This window comes from Diospyros lotus, chromosome 1 (assembly GCF_014633365.1).
Source record: "Diospyros lotus cultivar Yz01 chromosome 1, ASM1463336v1, whole genome shotgun sequence".
NCBI classification, from domain to species: Eukaryota; Viridiplantae; Streptophyta; class Magnoliopsida; order Ericales; family Ebenaceae; genus Diospyros; species Diospyros lotus.
The window spans coordinates 40,772,365-40,794,971 of NC_068338.1; the positions used below are offsets into that span (position 1 = coordinate 40,772,365).

At 37.3% G+C, this 22,607-nt stretch overlaps 1 protein-coding gene across 1 annotated transcript; it reads right to left on the reverse strand.

The window, feature by feature from the left end:
- Nucleotides 1–1,714: 1,714 nt before the first annotated feature.
- LOC127807854 (uncharacterized) lies at nucleotides 1,715–21,048 on the reverse strand. The gene is made up of 9 exons (XM_052346017.1): nucleotides 20,717–21,048; nucleotides 19,627–19,821; nucleotides 18,831–18,928; nucleotides 16,824–16,911; nucleotides 16,420–16,623; nucleotides 16,069–16,325; nucleotides 14,083–14,173; nucleotides 13,741–13,957; nucleotides 1,715–2,328 (listed from the first exon to the last, which is right to left on the reverse strand). Exons 1-9 carry the CDS (start codon nucleotides 20,900–20,902, stop codon nucleotides 2,120–2,122), a joined length of 1,545 nt encoding a protein of 514 aa, XP_052201977.1. The 5' UTR covers nucleotides 20,903–21,048; the 3' UTR covers nucleotides 1,715–2,119.
- Nucleotides 21,049–22,607: the final 1,559 nt, after the last annotated feature.

Here is a 22,607-nt window from a genome sequence, read left to right on the forward strand (position 1 = left end):
TTTTAGTTTATGATCTAAAGTGTAACGCCATATAGTTCTTTTCTATGCCTGCAAGCACAAGTGGATGCTAATTGCTATTTTATGGGAAAGGTCACGTTCATGGTGGACCATGCAACAGCGCCAACAGCCTTGTCCGCAACTTCCAAGTGGGACATTAGATGATAGATGTATGGTTTCGGCTGTCTACCAATATTATTGTACGCGCCGGCACCATGCATGCCCCAAACCTCTTATTTAATCATATACATGTATATATATTTCCATGAAATTGACAGTTTACTTGCATAAACTAATTAAAGAGAAGGAGAGGTAGCAATTTGTAGATAGAATAATTAAGGAAACTTATTAAACTAACTCATAAACAATATTGTTACAAGAATACTATTAATTAGTGCCTAATTAAAATATATATGAATTAGCAACAATTAATGGTATAATTTTTGTATAAAAATTCTGTAAGAATGTCTTAAGAGGATGAGGTGGCAAGATGGGGATGACTTAAAATGTGTCCCTTGGGCTCTCCAAAGGCCAGTTTAATAAAAGTTCATCACTGATCACTGTCTGATCAGGCAAGGACTGCTACACACACACACACACACACATATATATATATATATATATATGTCTCTCACTGGGTAGAAGCAGCAATATATTATCGCAGAGAGGTCATTGATGGTGATAAAGAAACTGGAAATTTGCATGGAAGTGATAAAGCTGGCCGTGGAGTGCGTAGTCGTCTTCGTCGAAGCAGTGGACACAGTTATGCATCAAAGCTGGTCGCCGCCGGCAGGCGTAAATGGCAGCTTTGTTAATTATCTTGCAGTCCCTTACGTTGGCCTTCTTCCTTGATATAAACACGTACTTTGGCCTTCTCGTCTTCCAGGGGAGGGTGCTTACAGTTGTTTGATTTGTTTATTAAATTAATTATATGAATTTTGTTTGATGAGAATTTGAGTTATAGCCCTCCCGGGATGGGATCGACGATCGTGATCACCTACGAAAATGAAAAGAAAAACTAAAAAAGTCCAGAAACAACAGTACCTCCTTGATTCTTACTGTTAGTGTTTGTTTTGCATATTCCAAGGTAGCCCGCTGCCCAGCCAATTAAATTCTTTCTACAGACAAAGTTTTTTCCTTGCTCCCAAACAAGACAAGAAAAATACATCCTTAGAACTTTGATACCAAAAAAATTAAAAATTACTAAAATGATTCAATTGTAGCACTACAAATCAAGTAATGTATCCGAGACAAGAGTTCATCGTTTTGAAATTAAGTAGTACCTTTTTAACTGATTAATATTTAATACTATATAAAAACAAAATTTTTACACGAAATGATAAATAAAGTATGCAACCACGTCAGAGAAGCAGCCTTTTATCCTTTACATATACAAAGAATTGAACGCATGCTTGGCAATCATATTTCTTTTTATAACTATAACAACATATCAAACGCTTAAACTCTCCTTGTGAATTCTTATTCATTGTCAAGTCATAATCAAAATAAAACTGATCATGTTATACAAACAAAAAAGCAAGGCAACATCATCCAATATAAAAAAAATTATTAAAAAAAAAAAAAAAAAGCATACGCTTGTAAAACATTACCCATATAAATGAGTCATATAGTTTGTAACATAAAATCTTATTTGTATAATATTAGTTAGATAGTAATGGTCAACTAATCATTATAAGATTTTTTCACCCATCAGAAATGCAGTAAATATGTATGCTTACATCAATCACCAAATGTGTCTCAAAGTTTACCAGTAATTGGGGTTAAAACATTATGCACAACATAAACCTCATCATCTTCACAATATATGCCAAATCTTCTTTTTTTGGGAGGTCTATTCCCACTGTATAAATGATGAAAAAAGGACTGTTTCACCAGCTCCTAATTGTAGATAAGTCCAACAATGGCAGGAACTAGAAGCCTAGCCTGTCTTTCCCTGTCTTAGTTAGAGAACATAGCAGCAGGGGCATGAAGGAATTTTAATCCGAATCAAGCCCCACCTCAGCACGCAGCTATTTACAACCAGAAATAATAATGTTATCTTCTGGCAGGGATGGATTATGGTGGATGTGTGCCAGCAAAGATATAAAAAAAAATTAAAACTTCAAGCAGAAGGCATGGAGGTTGAAACAACTACGTAAGACAGGTATTGGAGCCCGTCCTGAATCTTACCAACGGCTGTGGTACAATCAGCACGAATATTCGAGGTGAAGGTGTTGGCTTTTTCCTGCACTGGTTTCTGCAAAACATCTTTCGGGTCACTAGTGGCACCTTTTATAGCTGCCGTGTAAGCTTCAGCTACCTCAGATATGCCTGAGCAACAAGATAGACCATTACAACCACTGAGTGAAGAAGAAACATTTTTGCTTTCATGTAAACCTCCTCACATGATATGAAATATAAAACCAAATCAGAAAAGGAAACAGCTCCATAACAACGACCATGTATTAGAAACACAAATTTAATATACTCCAGCTTCTGGATTACGGAATATTATACAGTCCGATTGAAAGATCGTGAGAAATTGTCAGCAGCAAACTCCTGAATCATTATGTCAGCTTTTATCTATTTTCAGAAAATCTTCCTTCTGCTAGAACTAAGATTATCAGAAGATGCATCTGAAATGCCCATGAAGCATCCTTCTTGCCGGTTGTTACATATTAATCATTTGGTTTTGGTTGTTCTTATTCTTTTAGCAAGCAAATGTTGTTTTCTTCCCCTTTCAAGTTGGTATGGTTTCAAAACACACAGCATGTTTCTCTGACCAATTGAGCGCACATCCTTCCCCTTGATCTCACAAGCAACCAACCCACCCAAGTTTCTACCCAGTTCTACCTTTCTTTATCTATATCCAGAATATTTCTGCTTTATTATTTTGTTTTCCAAGTTTTGATGATTGGGAACCATCCTCAGAAGTTGCTACGTTGAGCAATTGGCTGAAATGTGAAACCTCATGTGCATGTGCAATTCCCACAAGAATATTCTAGATATATACAATAACCATGAAAGGCAGTGTGATATGCCCGAGGAAGGGTCTCCCTCTGTCAGCCTGAAGAAGGAACAAAAATGATCACTATCTTGTTGAAAATGTGATTGTATCAAGGTCAACAGAATAGGATTCCTAATGCCTGGACAAACAACCTTGGGAACCAAATATTGACCAAGGAATAGAGTGAACAAGCATACCGATTAAGAATAACCCAATTCGGGAAGCAAAGCTGAGATTTATGAGATTGTTCAGTATTTACGAAACAAGCAGGAATCATGGGATCATTTAACTTTGGCTATTTAAGACAAAAGTTTGCCTTTACACAAATACCCAAATGTGTCTTGAGTGCAAGGAGGCCAGTTTAGCCTTGGAGAGAGACATCATGCTATTATCTAATCTAAATGGAGTTTCCACCAATTAGGAAAGGACTTTGTGGTCAAAACTTGTTCCAGGATGGTCTAATGTAATTCCACTTGAGTTCTGATGCAGTTGATAATGCCCAGAGCTGTTTCATTTTATGCTTATCCTTCACAGACCTAATCCTAGGACCTTTTTTTTTTTGGCCAAGTAATCCTACGACTTGACTATACCCTCTATGTGTTCAGGGCTCTAGTTTCAATTTAGGGGATATGACATTCTAATAGACCTTCACGAAATATACTTTTGCCCCTTTCTCTATCCCCAATCACATTACTACATTTTTCACCTTACTCATCTTCAATTTTCCGGCATCTACCACAATTAATTAGCTCGCCATGTTAGTGTCAAGCTCGTAGGTTAAAGTAGGCTGTAGAATTGTATTTTGTATATCAGTTGTCGCAGATTATTTCTGCAAAGGATCAGTTATAGGTTGTAACTGATTTGTAACTGTTGGTTGGTTAGCTATATATAAAACTAACCACCCTGTTTGGAGAATCAATTAAGAATTGAATTCAGTTTCTCATTTCTCTCTCAATTTTTTCTCTGTTCTCTCCCTGGTTTCTCTCTGTTTCCTCTCCACTTTCTCTTTGTTCTCTCTCCGTTCTTTCTTCCATTCTTCTCTCTCATTTCTATCCTGAAAACCTTAGGTTCAAGACTAGGTCTTGACAGTTACCTGTCAGCTTCCGAGGACCTGACCGTTTGATTCATCTGATTGAGCGATTAAAAACGTTAACCGAGAAGAATTAGAAGGGAAGAGAAGAAGTAGAAAGAATGAGAGAGAGAGAGAGAGAATAGAAACTTCTAGGAATATTCATTCATAATCATTGGAGAGCTGGTCAGCTGATATATATAGCTGAGCCACTCATCCATGTGCGTAACAGATTACCGTTGCTGGGAATGTACTACCCCATAATGCAACAACAAACAATTTACAACTCCTCAATGCAAACTTTCTAATATACTACTTACTACCCTTAGTATAGCCCAATTACACTAACACCCACTCCTTACCTGCGACACATGATAATTACCCGTCCCTTCAAAATTTTCTTGTCCTCAAGAAATGTTGAGAAGACCGGCTGCCTTAGGAAATTGCTTGAGAATATCTGGAAGGTATTCCCAAATATTGTTGTCAGGGTGTAGATTAGACCATTGCACAAGCACTTGGACAATGGGAGCCCCTTGTTTGTAGATCACCCTCCTGTCAATTATAGCTGTAGGTTCCTTTCGACTGTCATCTGGATCTGGAAAACGAGGTAACACTGGATTGACAGCTTGCTACCCCACTGCCTTTTTAAGTAATGATACATGGAAGATCGGATGTATATTGGAGCTATCTGGTAGCTGTAAGCAATAAGCCACATTTCCTACTCGAGCTAGTACCAAAAAAGGTCCATAAAACCTCGTATTAAGCTTTGAACTAGGCTTCCCGAGTAGGGCTTTCAAATGGCCCAGCTGGAGCTTCAAATAGACCCACTCTCCCACCTGGAATTCCCGTTCACTTCTCCTTCTATCAACAAACTGTTTCATGCAATTCCTAGCGTTGGCCAATTCTGTTTTGATTGTCTGGAAAGCTTGCTGCCTCAGTTGAAGATAGGTATCCAAGGCTACCACAGTCGAGGAGTTTCCCAGATCTGGCAGTAAGGTCGGCTTGTACCCATATAGGGCTTCAAAAGGAGATCTCTTTATGGAGTTGTGGTAGTTGGAATTATACCACCACTATGCCAACGCGAGCCACTTATGCCAGAACTTCGGCTGTAGGAAACAAGCATACCTTAAGTATGTCTCTAAACACTGATTTACTCTTTCAGTCTGGCCATCAGATTCTGGATGATAGGCCGTCGACATGTTGAGTCAGATTCCCAATAACTCCATCAATTCCTTTCATAATAGGCTAGTAAAAATTTTATCCTTGTCCAACACTATAGCCTTGGGAATTCCGTGTAACTTCACCACTTGGTATAGGAACACTTTAGCTATCTCTTGAGCTATGTAAGAGTGTGTCAATCCTATGAAGTGAGCATACTTGGTGAATCTATCCACTATCACCATTATGCAATCACGCCCTTCTGATTTGGGTAAACCCTTAATGAAATCCATTGAGATACTTTCCCAATGCTCACCTGGTATATTTAATGGCTGTAACAACCCTGGAGGGCCACCAATTCTGATTTGCACCTTTTGCAGACATCACAACTTAGCACAAAGTCCATCACATATTTTTTTAGCCCCGGCCAATGAAAGAATTGCTTAACTTTGTGATAGGTAGCAACTATACCGGAATGTCCTCCTATTGGAGAATTGTGCAGCGCCTCCACAATCTTTTTCTTCAAATTCTCATCCTTTCCTATCACCAACCTTCCTCTGTTTCGAATAAGTCCGTCGGTCAAGGTATACCCTTGTTTAGCATTAGGATCCACCATTAGTTGTTGTAGCAGCTCCTGAATGCTCTCATCCGTTTCATAGCTCGAGACCACTTCTCGGTGCCAGTCTGGAACCACCACTGTGAGGGCAGCAAAATGCCCCTCTTCATGATACCTTGATAAGGCATCTGCAGCTAGGTTTTCTTTCCCCTTCCGGTATTGGATTACATAATCCAATCCCATCAATTTGGTCATCCCTTTCCGTTGTAATTGTGTATGTAATTTCTGTCGAAGTACAAATTTTAGACTTTCATGGTCTGTTTTGATCACAAATTTACTTCTTTCTAGGTAATGCCTCTATTTATCTACAGCCATCAATATTGCCAACAGTTCCTTCTCATAAATGCTCAACCCGAGGTGTTGAGGAGCCAATGCCTTGCTGAGAAATGCCAAAGGCCTTCCTTCCTGTACTAGTACAACCCCAACTCCAAAAGCGTTGGCGTTAGTCTCCAATACAAATGGCTTGTCAAAATCTAGCAAGCCTAATGTTGGCACCTCACTCATAGCCCTTTTAAGTTTGGCAAAGGCCTCTTCAGCTTTGTCGTTCCATTGGAAACCATCCTTTTTCAGCAACTCCGTTAGTGGCCGATTGATAATTCTGTAATCTTTGACAAACCAACGATAGTAGCCAGTCAACCCCAGAAATCCCCTTAATCCTTTGACATTTTGAGGCCTCGGCCACTCCACCATGGTTGCTACCTTGCTAAGATCGGTGCTTACTCCTGCATTAGATATTATATGGCCCAAATATTCCACATGACTTCGTGCAAAGGAACACTTGGACTCCTTAACATACAATTTATTGAGTCGTATGACCTCAAAGGTAGTTTTCAAGTGGTTTAGGTGCTCGAGAAAGGTTGGGCTATAGATCAGAATGTCATCGAAAAAGACTAGAATAAATTCACGCAAGTAGGGTTCAAATATTTGGTTCATTAATGCTTGAAATGTAGCTGGGGCGTTAGTGAGTCCGAAGGGCATTACCTTGAATTCATAGTGCCCTTGATGAGTTTTAAAAGCAGTTTTAGGGATCTCTCGAGGCTCCATTCGAATTTGGTGATAACCTGCTCTAAGGTCCAGCTTAGTGAAAACTAATGCATGCTTCAACTCATCAAGCAAGTCTTCTACAATGGGTATGGGAAACTTGTCCTTGATGGTTATGGCATTGAATTGCCTATAATCCACACAAAATCTCCATGAACCATCTTTCTTTTTGACAAGTAGTATGGGAGACGCGAAAGGGCTATGGCTGGGTTGAATAATCGATTTTTGTAGCATGTCTTTAATGAGTCTTTCTATTTCAATTTTCTGTTTAGGAGGGTAGCGATAGGACCTCACATTCACTGGTTCGGAATTGGGTTTGAGATTTATGGTATGGTCACAGGGCCTTCTAGGAGGAAGTGAGTTGGGTTCAAAAAAGAGGTCCTTGAACTCAAGTAATAGCATGTTAAGAGAGTTAGTTTCGCGTACCTTCTACTGGTCATGTGAGTGGCTACTCACTGTAATGGCTAATTCTCCTTCCAACTCCTATCCTTTCTCGAAGACTTCCAAGGCTTGAATGGAAAATAGTTGTGCTACTTGGGAAAACTTGCTCTTGAGCAATCGTTGAAGTCTCTTTCCCGTTATCATCTTACACATACCTGCTTCCTGGCTACCTTTGAGTATCCTCATTTTTCCATCCTTCTCAAAGGTCACCTCCATCTTGTTAAAATCAAAGTTGATGGGGCTCACTCCTCTCATCCAATCAACCCCAAACACATCATAGCCCCCCAATTTCAGCAACCTCAAATCTGCCACGAATTCTTCCCCATTCATCTCCCAACAGAATCCCAGACACGAGGATTGACTTAATACCTTATATTCGTTTGCTACTGTTACCGAAAGGGGGTGAGAATTCGAGACCTCACACCCCAATTTCTTTGCCATACCTTCATCCAGGAAGCTATGGGTGCTTCCGCTATCAATGAGTACCATTAGTAAACATTGGTGAGCTCGCCCTTCTACCTTAATGATCTTGCTGTGTGCCAATCCCTTTAGTGCATGTAAAGAGATCTCTCCTTGATCACCTTCGTGCATCTCCAAGGTCTCATCCGCGAGTTCTTCCTCATCCTCCCCTTCCAGTAACAGGATTTGTTGTTTGCACCTGTATCCCAAAAAGTATCTATCCCCGCACCTATAACATAAGTTCGCTTGGCGTCTCTGTTCCATTAACCCTCCTCCATTCATTGGGTTAGGGGAGGTAATGCTAGGACCCCCTTACCACTGTGCACCATATCTCTTCCTTGAGTCCTGTTACTAGACTGCCATCCTCTTGAGATCACTTCTTTCACTTGATTGCGCTGCCTCTTTAATAATGCTTCGATCGTCATTTCTTGCAACCTTGCACTCTCTACGGCTAGCCTCACTATCGTTGGTTGCATCATTTTTACCATGGGTCTCACTTCATCTCCCAAGCCACTAATAAAACTCGATACAAAATACTCTTCTGATAGATAGGGATTGTGTACCATCATTAAGGACCTCAGCTCCTCAAACTTGAGCTGGTAGGTCTGCACCGACCCCATTTGTTTGAGCTTGTTGAATTCTTCAACTATATCTCGCATACTCCTATCTTCAAACCTTTCACATAGGTCGTCAGCGAACTCATTCCACAGGCTGCTTTCTTTCACTGCGAGCCATCCCTGGTACCATGCATCACCCATATCGTTCAGGTAAGCAGAGGCCAAGGTGACCTTCTGTTGTTCCTGTACTTGATACAGGGCGAACATACGCTCACACCTCCTTACCCACCATCTCGGGTTTTCTCCATCGGAGAGTGGAATCTCCAATTCGGGTATTGGGAAGCTCGGCTGATAACGTTCTGCTTGAGCTCCTGCTCTTCTCTCCCTTATATTATTGCATGTTCCCTCCATCTCAAATTCAAATTCCGACATTCCTAATGGTCGGCGCTTCATTCCTACTCCTTGAAGAATGGGTTCTGACTGCTCCCTCTGCAGAAAATCAGCCGACAGTCTTACCGGCTGTTGGGTTGAGAACATCCTCATGATTTGGTGCATCTGTTCCATCACTTGCTCATGAAACTGAGCGTTCTGTTCTCGATTCTCACCCCGCCACCTTTTCATGGCCTGATCAATCTGAGCATCCACCCCTGCTCCAATTGAGGATTCAAGAGTTCCCATTCTTGTTTGCATCTCTGCCGTTGCTGTGGCCATTTGCTGCAGTTGAGACTCCATCTGTTTCATCATCGTTCCTTCGGCCATATGGATAACCTTCTCCTATTTTGTTTGCGCCCAAGGACACTGCTCTGATACTAAATGTCAGCTTCCGAGAACCTGACCGTTTGATTTGTCCGGTTGAGCGATTGAAAACGTTAACCGAGAAGAATTAGAAGGGAAGAGAAGAAGTAGAAAGAATGAGAGAGAGAGAATAAAAACTTCTGGGAATATTCATTCATAATCATTGGAGAGCTGGTTAGCTGATATATATAGTTGAGCCACTCATCCATGTGCGTAATAGATTGTCGTTGCTGGGAATGTACTACCCCATAATGCAACAACAAACAATTTACAACTCCTCAATGCAAACTTTCTAATATACTACTTACTACCCTTAGTATAGCCCAATTACACTAACACCCACTCCTTACCCGCGACACATGACATTACCTTCTTCAGAAACTTGGTATTTACATGCAACTTACACTATTATTGCAAGATGGGCAAAAAAATATTGTAGTTTCCAAATACACCCCTTGCCAAACTAGAGAAAAGAATAGGTAATTAATATTCAGAAAGCTGGTATTGCCGATATCTGAGTTCACTATGTCAAGGTCAATAGATTTGTGGGATAAAGACAAATTAATCAACACTGTGCGAAGGATATGGAACACTTGAATGGCATCATCAAGAGAATTCCGTGAAAACAATAATGATGTTAACTAATTGTGGGTGATACTAGGGATCATCTACACCATTAGTCATCACTTAAGATTTCCCCAACACAGGCAAACAATTTTTTTTTAGATAACCCCAAATTAAATATTTTAAACAGAAGGCATGTTAACCGACAAAGCTGCAATTACGAATATTGATGACTCAAATTTGACCCAGTAGTTATGAAACAATAATTGCAGAATCTTCAAAGAATCTACTTAGTAATTACTGCAACCACCTAAGCATAGTTCTGAAAGGCGCAAGGCACAGCGAGGTGCAAAAGGTCCTGGAGTCTGAGGCGCGCCTTTGCGAAGCGAGGCGCACCTTTTAGAAAAAAAAACTCAAAATCTTGTAAAATCATAAAAAACTATCAAATTATCAATAATAAGTCATGCATATCATTAATGTTTCATTATCTTCAAATTCTAAACTAACAACATCAAAGTTGATTCATTCATCATGCAATTTGCTCATCCTTGTTATTTTTCTTCTTTTGCATGTACTCTCTAATCTCTTGTTTTATTGATGGAGGACATTTTGGAATAGCTTTAGTATTCTCCACAATCAATAAACACTATAAGTCCACAATCAAGAAAATGTTTTCATTTTGAAAAATGCTATTTTTTTAGGTCTGAAAGATTAGCGCATTTTTTCTAAGTCTGGAAGATTAACGCATTATAAGGAGACATATAAGAAAATGTTTTCATTTTGAAAAACCATCTCCCGGTATTTTGATAGCTAATAGTCATTGTTGTTAAAATGATTTTTAATGAATTTTTCAAGAAATAGTAGGTATGTATTTTGGGGATGGTAAAATCACTAAATCCTGAGTTTGTACTAAAACCAAAATTCTATTTTTTTATTGTTATGGATTTTGATTTTTTAGATATTTTTATTGAATCCAAATGGGGGGTACTTTCTTATTTACATTTATGTATTAAAGTAAATGGAAGGTAAAATATAAATAAAAGAAAATGTGGACGAAATGTAAATAAGTTGTGATGTATGCATGCTAGAACTGAGAAGAGGGGAGGCTGGAGAGGAAAGAAAGAGAGGATGCAGGCCACGAGTTTCATGAGGCGCGCCTCGCGCCTCAGCGCCTCACCTTGCAAGGCGAGCGCCTTGCTGAAACCGCCTCGCCTCAGCCCAAGCGAGGCGCCAAACTGGCGCCTTAAGGCACCTTGCGCCTAGGCGCGCCTTTAATAACTATGCACCTAAGAAGGGCAGAGATGCTACATTAGAATGGAACAACTTACCAAAATTTAGGCATGGAGGAAATGCATACATGCACAAATGCAAAGTCTTGTAAATTAAGTGTAAAAGAGCATGCTAACCATAATCTTTAACATAGTTTGAGAAATGGTAACTTCAAAAGTTGGTTCTAGCAAGTAAAATAAACTTGTTCCATATTTTGGAAGTGTCCATAATAGTTTAGACATGGAAGAAAGTAAAGTGATCTGTTGTCGTATTCAACACAAATTATCTATAGGATGGTATTCTACAGAGCATGGCTTGTGTAAGCTCCCTCACTAATGTCGAACGAGCATCTTGCACATATTTTAAGTAACTTTAGATAAATAGAGTTCCAACATCTCTAGCCAGCTAATTCTCAACAATGAAGGACTTCCATGTCATTTTTTAACTAATCAAACTTTAAACTGATCTGGCCACCTAAGAACTAGAGAGATCACCAATCATTGATGCAACGGACAAAACTCTGGACAAAATCCCATGCAAACCAAGTTCCATGCACCTATTCACCTTAATGCTCATCAGGGCAGAAGCAGAATAAAAGAAAAGAGACTACCAAGATTATCCAACCAGAAGGAACTTGCTGCTTTGGCATCACAAAATTCAAACCTTACATTCGCCGGACCATCAAAATACAGGCAAGTGTAAGACTAGCAAGACAAGCTTAATCATTGAGCAATGCATGTAGAAACCATGGAAAATAGTAGAAGACATATGTGGCCACACATAGTCAAAGTGATGTCAGACGGTGTAAATATTAGGAATGAGTATTATTTATTTTAGTTCTTTTGTTTACTTCCTATTTTTTTATTTCCTAATTTCTTTTAGATTATTCTATAGTTAGTAGGTTCCATTAGAATCCTAATTAGATTGGGATTGCATCTACTACAATCCTAATTTTTTTTTTTTGTAAATCTACTAGAATCCTAATTAGAGTAGGATTATATATATTAGTTGCCTATATTTAGTTGTTTAGGATGTTATTGAAGGTATCCTTGATTATTGAGATTTGAGTTCATTCTTTTGTTCTTCTTTAGGATGCTGCATCACAAAGAGTTCTGGATTCAGTTTCAATATCTTTGGCAATCATTGATTAAAAAAAAAAAAAAAGATTATTCATTTTCATATTTCCCAGTGTGGCAATAAAATACATATAGAAATACATATCTCACTTGTTTTTTGTGTGGGTGGGTATAGGGATGGCAATGGGTCACCCATTTACATATTTTTTGGGTTGTCAAATGGGCCAGGCCCAGCTCACTAGGTAGGTCAGGCCGAGCTGGGCCCAGCCAGGTTGGGATCGCAGCCCAGCCCGAGAAAAAGCCTGACTCAGCTTGGGCCTACTGGCTCACCAACCCGGCCGGTTGGGCACAGCCTTAATAAATGTATTTTTAAAAATACAAAAAGTTATAATATTTTATATTTCAACTTTCATTTTAAATTTTTGATATATAATTTTGATAAGTCTACTTTATATATTATAAAAAAGACATCACAACATAATGACAATAAAATGTACATAAACATTATCCATATGATCAGTTATACAATATTAATGTGTCAAATTTCAAATAAACTATTAAAATGACTAAAAATATTTGTTATAACTTTCAAATATTTATACTAATTAAATAATTTTAAAGTGTAATTGGAATTGGATCATTAAAAACTATAAAGCAAAAACTACTAACTTCTAACTGGAATTTTCAAACTTTTAACTACTAACTTGTAAGTGGAATTTGTATGTTTAAAAATATTTTAATGTCATTTTCATTAAATAAAAATCATCATTTTTTAAATTAATTTGAAAATGATTTTAAAATCGGCCTGACTCAATGGGCTTTTGTTGGATTTGGCCCATTTAGGCTCTCAAGACTGAGCCCGACTCAACCCAGGAGTTCAACGGGCTAACCCAACTCAGTCGCCCTAGGCAGGCTCATGAGCCAACTGGGCCCAGGTTTGTAAGAAACGGGTTGGGCCTGGGCTGGGCTAGGTTGGCTTGGCCTGTTTGACAACCCTACTTATTTTAACAAATTTTCACACAAGTCTTATGCCTATATACCAATTTTTATACTGATTTTAATTTTAAATGGGTAGTTGGGACCCATTAGGCATTTACATACTTCTTTTAACAAATTTTCTGTCAGGAACCTAATATTTGTATGAGGTCTGTTTGATATTTTTGGCTTGGTAGTTATGGTAGTTGTACTGATAGCAAGCTACTAAAGATTGTACATTTGAAATTGCAGCCTCATTGGTGCCAATTCATTAACTACTGCCAATGCTGGATTAGTATATAAACTAATCCAGCTGAACGAAAGAGGAATGGAAATACATTTTTCGAAACATTCTTTCTCTCTTGATTTTCTCTCTGTCGATTCTACTTCTCTCACTAGCCATTTTCTGTTCTTTCTCCTTCTCTGATTTTTCTATCCAATTTCTCCCTAAATTCTGCCCGAAGTTCTCTCAATTAGCTGAGAATTTCACTGTCAGATCTGAGGACCTGACATTTTCAAATAAGCCTTATGCATATATCTCAATTTTTATACTTGTTTTAATTTTAAATGGGTAATTGAGACCCATTGGGAGACCCATTGCCATCACTAGGTGGGTGGGAAGGTGAAGGGGGTTGATTTAATGAAAAGACTTCATTCTGTAAACTTAAAACCTAAAATACTTGCAACTCAAAAGATGCAATTCTGGAAGAACATACCAATGATAAAACTGTTGCACACAGCTTCCACATTTCCAGTCATTGATTGTGCCTGTATTCTAATCACCTTTGCTTTTTCAAGGGAATCCTCAGGCCAGTCAATATTCAACATATCCTCATCAACATCTTGGCCCTGGAATTTGTTTGCATTAGATATGATGGATTTCCCAAGCATCAGAAGCTGAGTCACTGCAAGACAGCATATCTCTGACAGCCTCTGGATAGACAAGTATACAAATCGCATTTTCAGTTACACTATATGATGCATTTAGCAGTAACTATCAACAGACAGAAAGAGAGAAGCAGAGAGGAAGATGGCAGTAGGCCAAAATTTGAACATACATGAACCCCTTCAGAATGAAGGGAATCCAATCTGCCAGAAGTTCTCTGGATTATATCATTTGTAGCCAGTCCTGCCAGTGTGTTTGTGAAGCTGCAAACAATGAAGAAAGTATTTAAGTAAAGCAGATGGTGAATTTGCCTCCTGATACAAGTTTCAAGCATCTGTCCGTGACACTTGACTTGGCTGAGTTGAAAGATAAAAGAAATAAGTGGAAGGTCATCAAATATTTGAATCCAAACTACCAATTCATGTAGGACTCAAATTCCTAGTTTCCTTGGCTTCATAGAGTCCTCTTTGTTTCGTAGTCAGAAAATTCTAATCAAAATTTTGTAGTTGGAAAGAAACTCCACATATTATCCGTTAGCGTAATGCATTAGTCTATACAAGTTGTCACTTCTCACCTATGTACAAAAGATTATGAAGTTGTGTACCATTTATAGTATATATTAATTATCACAATCCTGCTAGATAATGTCATCTCTTTCGTTTATTAAAGGACCACCTCATGAGCCCTGCACTTTATCCATTGCACATCAAGAATCAACCTACATTAAAGGTAAAATCTTCCTTAAAATTGCCCTTTAAAGCACTAAAATAACCTTCAAATGTCCCTCGATAGAGATTCCAGGAAAAAGAAGTCAGTTTATGACACCATTCCATTATGGAACAATTAAAGGATCTAGTCAATCTTCCAAGCAAACCACCATTTAAAAGCAAATACCATTTCCTTTAGATGGGAACTCGAGAACCATTTACTCATCTTTATTTTCTAAAAATATTTTTTTGGTAATATATTTGAAATTTTCATTATTGCACCATTTTTTATGTTTAGTTATCACTTTGGCTTCTTTCTTTTTTTTTTAATATGGAATACATAAATGCATTGAAAAAAAAGTGCCTTAAGTGGGTGAACCCTTGTTAGGGATGGCAATGTGGAGGGTTTGGACTATGGACACTCTCCCTATCCATGCATCCCCATTCCCGTCCCTGCCCCAGCAAGTAATGCATACCCATACCCAGTAAGTTTTATATCAAAAAATATGGACAACAACACAAGATAAATCTTTACAAGTTTTTACTTTAAGGCCTAATACATAGATTACAAAACAAAGAAGTATTTGCAAGTATTTTAAGATAGTTGACATTAAATCTTATACATACGAAAGTTGTATGATAGCAAATCTCCATTGCTAATCTATCTTATGCATGCAAGTGGTCAAAGAAGCAAGCATATCACAAAGCAGAGAAGATAGAAAACATAATGAACAGACTGAAAACAAAAGGGAAAAAGGATCAAAATACAAACTAGATATCTTTAACCGCCACAGAAGATTAATTTGCAGGCTTATCTGGAGCTTGTCTTAGAACTACCTTCTTGACAGGTTCTCTTTCCTTTTCACCAACCAAAGACTTTAGAACACATGTCACTCCACTCTACAACACATAGCCTCATATCTAGGTATTTATAGACTCCTCCATACATATACCTCACATATTAAATCAGACACATGTTGAAACATTCATCTACTCACATATTAAATTATACGCATATCAAAGCACTATAGTGCACATTCCTAAACAACCCTTAATAGCTATTCTGTGTATATAGACTTAATATATATGTGTTTACTTTCTGACAATTTGAAACTACGTACACATAAAAGCATGGATACGTTCTTCCTCTGTAGCCAATAGTTAGTTGAGGAAGCATTCCCAAAACAAGCTTTAATGCCTGTTTTCTTTTTTAATATACTGATTTTATGCCAGATACATTTCTCTTTTCCTTAGAGGAAGTGTTGCACAAGTTCTGAGTTCTACTGGTTGATCTCAAATTGAGCACACACAAACAAGTCAGCATGAGTTGATGCATTTATCTACATACACAGTGATCTAAAATCCTAATATTATTATTATCTTCATGAAAAAATAATAGAAACTTGACAATAAAAGAAGATACCCTTCTAAATAAGACAAGGCAACATTACCCAGCAGCCATTTCAGCAGCTTTACTGACACTTGAAGCATGTAAAGTCTTCATCTCGTCTGCAACACCCTTGGTTCCGGTCTCCACTTTCTTTCCTTTTTCTGTCTCTGTTATGCTTTCATCAATTTCAGAACCTAAACTGAAAACTTGTTGCATCTGCTTTAGTTTTACATCGTAAAAAGACTTCTGTTCAGATGACAGCTTTGCTTTTCTTCTGTTAAATAACAGAGTGTGGTGGTTGGACAATGCTTCCAATTCCTGAAAGTGACAAGAATTTAGAAGATTAAGCCATAAGTACCATTCCAGTGCATTGCAGTGGAAGATACTCAATCAAGACAATAAAGAAAGTGACCTCCAACTGTTCTGGACCTCCATAAATGTAGAAACATCTATCAAATGTCACTTCTTCAAACAACTGATCCTCATCATGTTGTGAGTGAGCTTTATCCGAATTCTTTTCAACTTCAATTCCAGTTTCAGTAATAAGAAGATCTATGGTCTCCTTTCCTACTAGCTCAAGCACTTGCATTCCCTTTGCAGTAAGAGCTTTTCCACTCTGTAAAACAATGACCAAGTGTTGGAAAATAAAGTGGGGGATAGTTGGAAATGATTTAAATTAAAGATTAATTGAACCTGATTGCATTAAAGCAACATTCATAAATATCAGCATGCATGCATGAATTGTGAACTTTATTGCATTAAAGTATGCATTGATTGCATAGTCAGGTCAATGCATCTAACAAGTGTCATGAATACCTCTAGGATGGATGGGGCAACAGAACCAGCCGCAGGTAGACCCCCATGCTGTATAGATTCTGCAAGGTTTGCTGCAGAATGCTCAAGCCTGGGGGGAAAATTGCAGAAGAAAGGAGGTTACCAAATTCATTTTGTTAACAAAATGATACTCAACTCAAAATAGGTTCAAAGATAGTCATTAATCTGTTTCTACATCTTAGCAATGCCATAAAAGAAGTCAAGTTGCCACATCTTACAAACATAACTGCATGAGAATTGACCAGAAAAAGGAACCGAGAATTCAACAATGTCCAAAGCTTTTGGGATTAACAACTCAGCTGCCTAATAGATATCCCAGAATCCATGTTACACAGCTGAGAAGAGGTGAGAATAGACTGGCAATCAATGGCGGAAGGGAATTGAAGAATACATTAGAGGAATACATATAGTCCAAAGACGGACATTCTTTGTATACCATGCAGGAGTATCTTCATTTCTAAGATGAGATCTTAAACCCAAGCAGCAGGTATCCAAAACACACAGCCCAGACCATTATCCCCAGGATCTTCAGGCATCAACAAGTTTTATCATCAGAACTCTTGAACAAGTTGTTTCATTTAAATTTGACAGACAGGAGCCTCTTCCACCAGTTTCACCTTTTTACTATGTTTTTGACTGAAGCCAAAGCATTCATTATTGTCTACCCTACAATTTTAAGTGTTCAAAAATGAGTTATGGAGAGAAAAATGACAGTAGCTGCCACATAATCTCTGGCTACATCTATAACTACTTACACTTCAAACTTAAAGATTTACATTATCATTATTAGTATTAAGTGGGGAGACTTGTGCACTTGGAAGTTGGAACGCCCTTTATTATTAGTCTTACTATTACTATTCTACTAAGTATGGATGATGCATTTTTATAAATAACTTAACAATTGAACATGTGCTAAATTGAAAAGAAAACAAGTCAGACACTTAGCAAGGTAGTACCCTATAGGAAAATTCTTCTCAAATTGAAACCTTTATTTCTTTTTGTCTATAAATCTTTGCGAATTGCAACATCTTTGTTAGTAGGGGTGATTTTGATCTTACCCTTGTTAAGTCCACCCAATTTTACCCATGATTCATAGGCCTTTGGATGCAGCCCCATATTGCCAAGCTGGATAGAATCCTTATGCCCATTGTATCTAGGCCCAGATTTGGAAAGAGTGCTTGTAGGCCAGATGACACACAAATCTTGTGCATATATGGTGATTAATATGTATGCTTCATACTATTTACTAAAAAAGAAAATATTAAATGTGCTGAATTTATAACGTGATAACTATAAGGACTTAATTTCAAACCTCTTAGCTATGAGAAGCACTCAAGCCAATTAAGCATGTAGACTGTTTAACACAACCTTTCTAATTTTAATAACTTGAGGGCCAAAACAAGATGGCCCAAGTATCATAATTTACCTAAAGACGGCTAGACCTGGAGCTTTTGTCAAGCCCCTACTTTAAGCATGCTATGACTACCATATATTTATTATGATCCAGCAGCCCATCCCATCCTTGTGCATCCACCCCTTAAGTGTCAATGAGGAATTAAACATAAAACAACATAACAAGCCTTTATCCCTTTATCCCACCATATGGGATTCTAGCTCTCCAGTCATTTCTATCTATAAACCAAGAAATATTTTAAGAGGTATCATGCTCTCAAAATCACCATCCAATATATCATTTCTTACCCAATCATCTAAATAATTAGAGCAGTGAACCCAGGTTGTCTCCTAGAGCAGAAGGTGCAGATGATACCGAGTACAGGGAACTCAGCCATTAAAAAATGAAAAGAAAAAAAAAAGAACCTTGATCCTTGAAATTTTAAAAGTGCTATAACTAGTAAAGATTGACATCTCAAAAAAGTGAACCAAAGAAAAAAAAAAGTACAATACAAGGATCTTAGGACTTTATAAGACTTAGTAGTTATCATAGAAAGAGAATTTCCTGAAAATGTTGAATTCTAAAGGCAGTCATACTTCTGAACAAAATTAGAGCCCCCTTTCAATGCACTTCCTAATGCTTGCCATGCTCCTGATGCAAAATTCTCCACAGAACTGTCAAGAGCCTTCAAACCCTGCAAATTAAGTAGGGAACAACTGTTAAGCTTAAACTCAATTGTAAGAAAGTAATTAGGTAAACATGATGATTCAAATATATAGTAAAGAAATTCAATTAGACAACTGTACCATCAAACCAAATGCCAAAAATAACAAGTAAACATGGTCCTTCAAAAATATGGTAAAGCTATTCAATTAGAAGAATGTACACGCCAAGCATTTGTCAACTGTAGTCCTTGCCAATGACAGAATATTTCAGAAAGTGACTGAAAACAAAATTCAAGTTATGTGACCCTAAAGAACACAAACACATAGAGTACTTTATACAGAGACTCTTTGAAACAATCGTCTAAATAATTAATGTTAAGGACCTAAAAGAATTGATGTTTTCAAAAACAGAGGGGGTGTTGCCTCATTGTAGAACTAGTGTCTTCATTTTCATTCAGAGACCCTCACCCTCTACCTTGGCACACACGCATGCAACACAGAGCGAGAGAGAGAGAGAGAGAGCCCTTTGTTGTATAAGAGCCCTTTTGCATGCAAGCATGCACACACACCAAAGTAGAATTTCAATTATGCATTGTCCAAAACTAAAAATTTCTGAAGTTATGTGGAGCATATGAGCGTATTACCAATGAAATTAAGCACCTGTGAGAAAACAGCAAAGGACAAACACAATCTAAGAGATAATGTACACTCTAAATCTACTACATGCCTGCCCAAGAAATGAATCCCCACTAGCCTTCTCTAGTCTATCCAAAGCAGCCCTGCGCTGCTCGTTATGCTCATCTTCATCTTCTTCTTTTAATGCAGAATTTTCCACATCATCCTCCTTGGAAGTTTCTGAGTCTTCAGACTCATTCTGGATATCTGTAATGCTCTTTGCTGCCGTCTTAGCAACCTCTGCAGCCTGCATCCATGATCCATGAACTGGCAATCAACAAAATTGAAAATAGCGCACCAAGCATCTCAAGTATTATAAAATATGAGATGGACACATTTTATAACTTTTCACTTTACTATAACCACCTTAATTTCACAATTCACGAGCCCAAACAACTATGTATATATAAGGCTAGTTTACAGAATTATCAGTTTAATCCAATTGATTTTTATTTCTATCAGTGAACAGAAGCTGCTACGTTCCTCCAACTATCAACTTACATTTTTCACTTTTTATTTTGGCAAGTACTACAACCATATATGTTTTCCCAAAATGATGGGGGAGTCCTGCCGTGTTTGAAATTGGAACTGTACGAGGAAAAGAAAAGGAAAGACAAAAGATGAGAAACAAAATGACAATTGACGAGAAAAATTTAGTCAGTACACACTTCTCGAAAAAAAAATTTGCCATGTTTTGATGGGTTATCCGTAGAAAGTATGCCCTTAACTAACATTACTTACTCTCTCTCTCTTGAAATACCCCAATTCTAAACATAGCATAAGTTCATTTGAACTGAAATGTATAAAATGAAAATATACATCGTCAAGCAGATCCAAATTCTAGATTGTCTAAATTTTGAGTTAACGAGAACTAATGCTTGGACCCAATGCATAGTTTCCAACAACAGCACCATACACGGAAAATTGAGGGAAAAGGGGTTGTTGAGACCTAATGCTTGATCCGTTGCCGGTTTAAAATCTTTTGATGTCCTCAGCAAAGCAAACAAGCCGAATTAAGCTCGTTTCGTAGAGTCGTTTCGCAACTCTAGATCGAGTAAACCTAGGAACAAAAGTTAAGCCCCTTTTCTCCCCAACTAAACGAAATGAAATTTGGATGCACTCAAAGATAGAGAGAGTGTTACATTGCGGGAGATCTCTTCGGCGGCGACGGCGGCGGCCTTTTGGAGATCTGAGAAAACGGAGAACGCAGAGAAACCCCAACCGCCCCATCCACCGCCTTCTTCTTCTTTAGGCGGATGTGTTGGTGCTGCTGTTTCTTCCTCTCCGGTAGGCCGTTCGGCCGGCGACTTTAACGTGCTATCCTCCATTGGACAAAGCGGAAGCCGGAAGGAAAGCTCAGCCTTGAATCGGCGCCGTGCGTTCGTGAACTGAGAAACTTACAGACGATTAATTTCCGGGGTTTCGGATGCCCTTTGGGACTTTGGAAACTAATAGCAGAAGAAAAAGTACCAATCTGACGGAACGTGCGTTTGAAGGCAATGCCGAGGCAAGCGGCTACGTCTGGTCCCCGGCCATGCTCAAGCGACGCCGTTTGGGAGAACGTCAGACTTCTGTACCGAATTGAGAAAAAGAACTAAATAAATAAATAAATAATAAATTCCACCGACTTTTATCTTTTATTTTCGTAATTTCGAATTTTCATCGTTTAACTTTTTGTAAATCACACTTTTACCTCCTATAGTTTAAGCTATATGCATGGAAAATTTTTATAGTTTAAGAATATCTTTAAAATTCTTTTTATTTACTTTTATTACACAGACACCACTCCATTAACTTAAAAATGATGAAATAAACTCAAGTCACGTGAAGTTTTTTAAACATTTTGACCCATGAGAATTTAAAAATATCTCTAAATAATGTGTTTTACCAAAAAATAAGTTTTTCATAAATATTTTTAGATCACAAGGCCTCTTTATAAATATCTCAAATCACAAAAGGATTTGGGTGCAATTTTTCTTTTTTTTTAACTTATGATATTTTCTATAATTTTTTTAAATAGAGAAATTGTATATAAAAAAAAAAAAAAAAGGATGGCTGCAGAATTAACTTTATCTCAAAAAAATTAGTGTATTTTACTCAGAAAATGATAAACTCTCCTAATATTGTTTCTAGCTTTTGATATTTTGAGTAATTATGATTTTTTTAAACATGTTTAGAAAGTTTTTTTTAAATGAAAATATGTGTTTAACTTTATAAACAACATTTAAAAACATGTTTAGAAAGTTAAACACATATTTTTATAAATTACCTAAGGAGATCCGAGTTTGGTTAAAAAGGAATAAATATAAAACAATAAAAAATAAACTATAAAGAAGATTTGTAAAATGAGGAAAATTACTAAGATTGGTAGAATTTTTAGATTTTACCCATCAAAAAATTATTAGATAAGGAAAACCAAAGAAAAAAGCGGGCCAGAAAGAATAGTAAAATTGCGAGTAAATTGCACGATTTCCCTAATGTTAGATAAAATGCATGTTACCCCTTAATTTCGAAATATTATCCTTCCTTTTCATTTCCAAGGTTAATTCTCCCCCCATTATTATTGTTAATTAACTAAAACAACTTAATTAAACATACAGTTGGCTTCACTGTTCCCCTTTTCTTCCTTTACAAAACTAAATTTGGTTGGATAAAATCGATTTAACTAAATTATTATATATGCAGTAGTGTGTGGTTTTATTTTTTATTTTTTTTCACACCAAACCTTAAGGTTTCAATTTTGAATATGGTATCTAATAATTGTCTAAGTGGTCACTTTTTATACCATTCGTGAGTTTAAAGATATAAGAATTGATGTATTTTGAATATATATAGTATCATATTTGAATGAATTATAATGCAGTAGATTTTGTCCTCAATTACTCAAATTTTCTCTTTTTACCTTAAAATATATGCCATGCTTTGAACTAAAATTTGTGAACAAAACAGATGAATGAAAATAAAAATAAAATAGTCAATATTACAATTGAATAGAATGCATTTCTTATTATTTTTATTGCGTTGAAATAGGGG